At 65.4% G+C, this 1,755-nt stretch overlaps 1 protein-coding gene across 1 annotated transcript in view; it reads right to left on the bottom strand.

Moving 5' to 3' along the window:
- AKT1 (AKT serine/threonine kinase 1) overlaps positions 1 to 1,755 on the bottom strand; it is a 41,846-nt gene that overhangs the window by 33,252 nt on the left and 6,839 nt on the right. Inside the window, exon 2 of the mRNA XM_023521859.1 lies at positions 118 to 242. Coding sequence (XP_023377627.1) covers positions 118 to 163 — 46 coding nt within the window. The 5' untranslated portion in view covers positions 164 to 242. The remainder of the gene's footprint in view (positions 1 to 117; positions 243 to 1,755) is intronic.

Here is a 1,755-nt window from a genome sequence, read left to right as displayed (position 1 = left end):
CACGGGCCGGTCCAGGAGCCCCAGGGAGCGCCCCGCACAGCAGGCGCGGGCTCACGGCGACCGAGACCGCCAGGAAAGCCCCAGCCCCCCGCCCGGGCCCCGCTCACGGGCACTGACCTCGTTTGTGCAGCCAGCCCTCCTTCACGACGGCCGCGTCGTTCATGGCGCCGTGCTCCGGCAGCCCAGGCGCCACTGTCACTCCTCTCGGCAGGGTCTCCCCGAGCCCAGCCGGCGCCCACAGCCTGCGGGGGACAGGGAAGGCTGGGCCCACCTCCTAGAGGGCCTGCCCCCCAGCCTTCAGGGCACTGCCCCCTCCCTCCCGCCGGCCACGCCGCTGTGCTAGCAGCACGCTCCCTGGGCCCGGGCCTCCCCGCGAAACCCAGGGGCCTCAAAGCTCCCTGCCCCTCACCTACCCGGCCCTTCTACCAACCACTCCCACACCCAAAAGCTGCATCCCAGCCCCAGAAAAGGCCTCCTCCTCCTCCAGGGATCCCAACTCCCTGCCATTCGGCCTCCCCAGCCGACGGTGAGGGCACCCCTGCCCTCCCTGTGCACAGGCCCCACCCACCGGGCTGCAGTCCTGGTGGGGGGGCCAGCACCCCTGCCCAGCACTGGAGGGACAGAAACTCAAATACGAGGAAGGCAGGGCCGGAAGTGCGGGCGGCTGGCACAAGGGAGCCCAGAGCCCTTCGGGGGGATGTGATCTGCCCCCCCCAAAACCCCAGGCCCCTCCTAAACCACGGTGCCCCTGCCGGCCTGAATCTGGTTCATTCATTCAGCCCATGTGGACCAGGCACCTCTGGTCTGCCAGGCTCAGCACTGGGCGCCAGGGACAAAGAGAGGTTCAGACGGGCCGTCTCTGTGAGAAGCACCCAGCCCAGGGTGGTTACAGGCCCATAATTAGGGCATTCAGGGGGCAACGAGTGGGGGGGGGCACGGCACAGACACAGAGGCCCTGGCGCCCGCCACATGGCCCCCAGGGGCACACACTGGCCTTTCATCTTGTAAGCCCTCCCTACTGCTCCCCCACTGGGTAAACTCCTAAGCATCCTTCAAAACCCAGTTCCTGCCATGGTCCGCTGCTACCCCCCACATGGGCACTGGGGAGGTCAGGTCCCGAAACCCTGCCTGCCAGGCAGCAGCCCCTGAGGGTCACTGGAGCAGATCCCAGGGGGGGTGTCCCCACAGCCCACCTCACTAGCCTCCTGAGCTGGGGCTGGACCCCCGGAGCAGCTTGCTTTGGGCTGATCGTCTGAGACTAAGTTTATAAGTGCATCAGACTCCGTCCACTGCCTGTGTCTGCGGCCAGCTCAGGGAAGACACACTGTGCCCGCCGTCTTCAGTAGGCTCATGGGCAGTGACAGGAAGATGCAGCCCCACAAGGGCAGGGCTCTGAGCCCCAGCACGTTAGGCACAGAGGGCTCTGGTGACACTTGAGTGGGCGTGGCCTGGGGGCAGAGGGCTGGACTCAAAGACCTCTGCTTGTCCCCCTACCCCCACACGGGCCTGAGCAGGGCCTGCTGTTGACAGAGTCTGACAGCTGTGGAGAGCCCGTGTGTAAAAATACATCTGTGCACACAGGGTGCTGTGCATCTGCACAGATATGCACACACAGCTCACAACCGGGCCGTCTCTGCACAGGACTGCCTTCGCCATGAGCGTGTGTGCCTGCTGTTATGAAAGTCACACTTTAAAAAAATAGTCTGTCCTCTGAAAGGGCCCCTCCCTCTGCCCCCAGAACACTGGTTAGTGAAC

The sequence above is a fragment of the Pteropus vampyrus genome, unplaced genomic scaffold (genome assembly GCF_000151845.1).
Source record: "Pteropus vampyrus isolate Shadow unplaced genomic scaffold, Pvam_2.0 Scaffold320, whole genome shotgun sequence".
NCBI lineage: Eukaryota > Metazoa > Chordata > Mammalia > Chiroptera > Pteropodidae > Pteropus > Pteropus vampyrus.
This window is presented reverse-complemented; position numbering and strand designations above follow the sequence as displayed.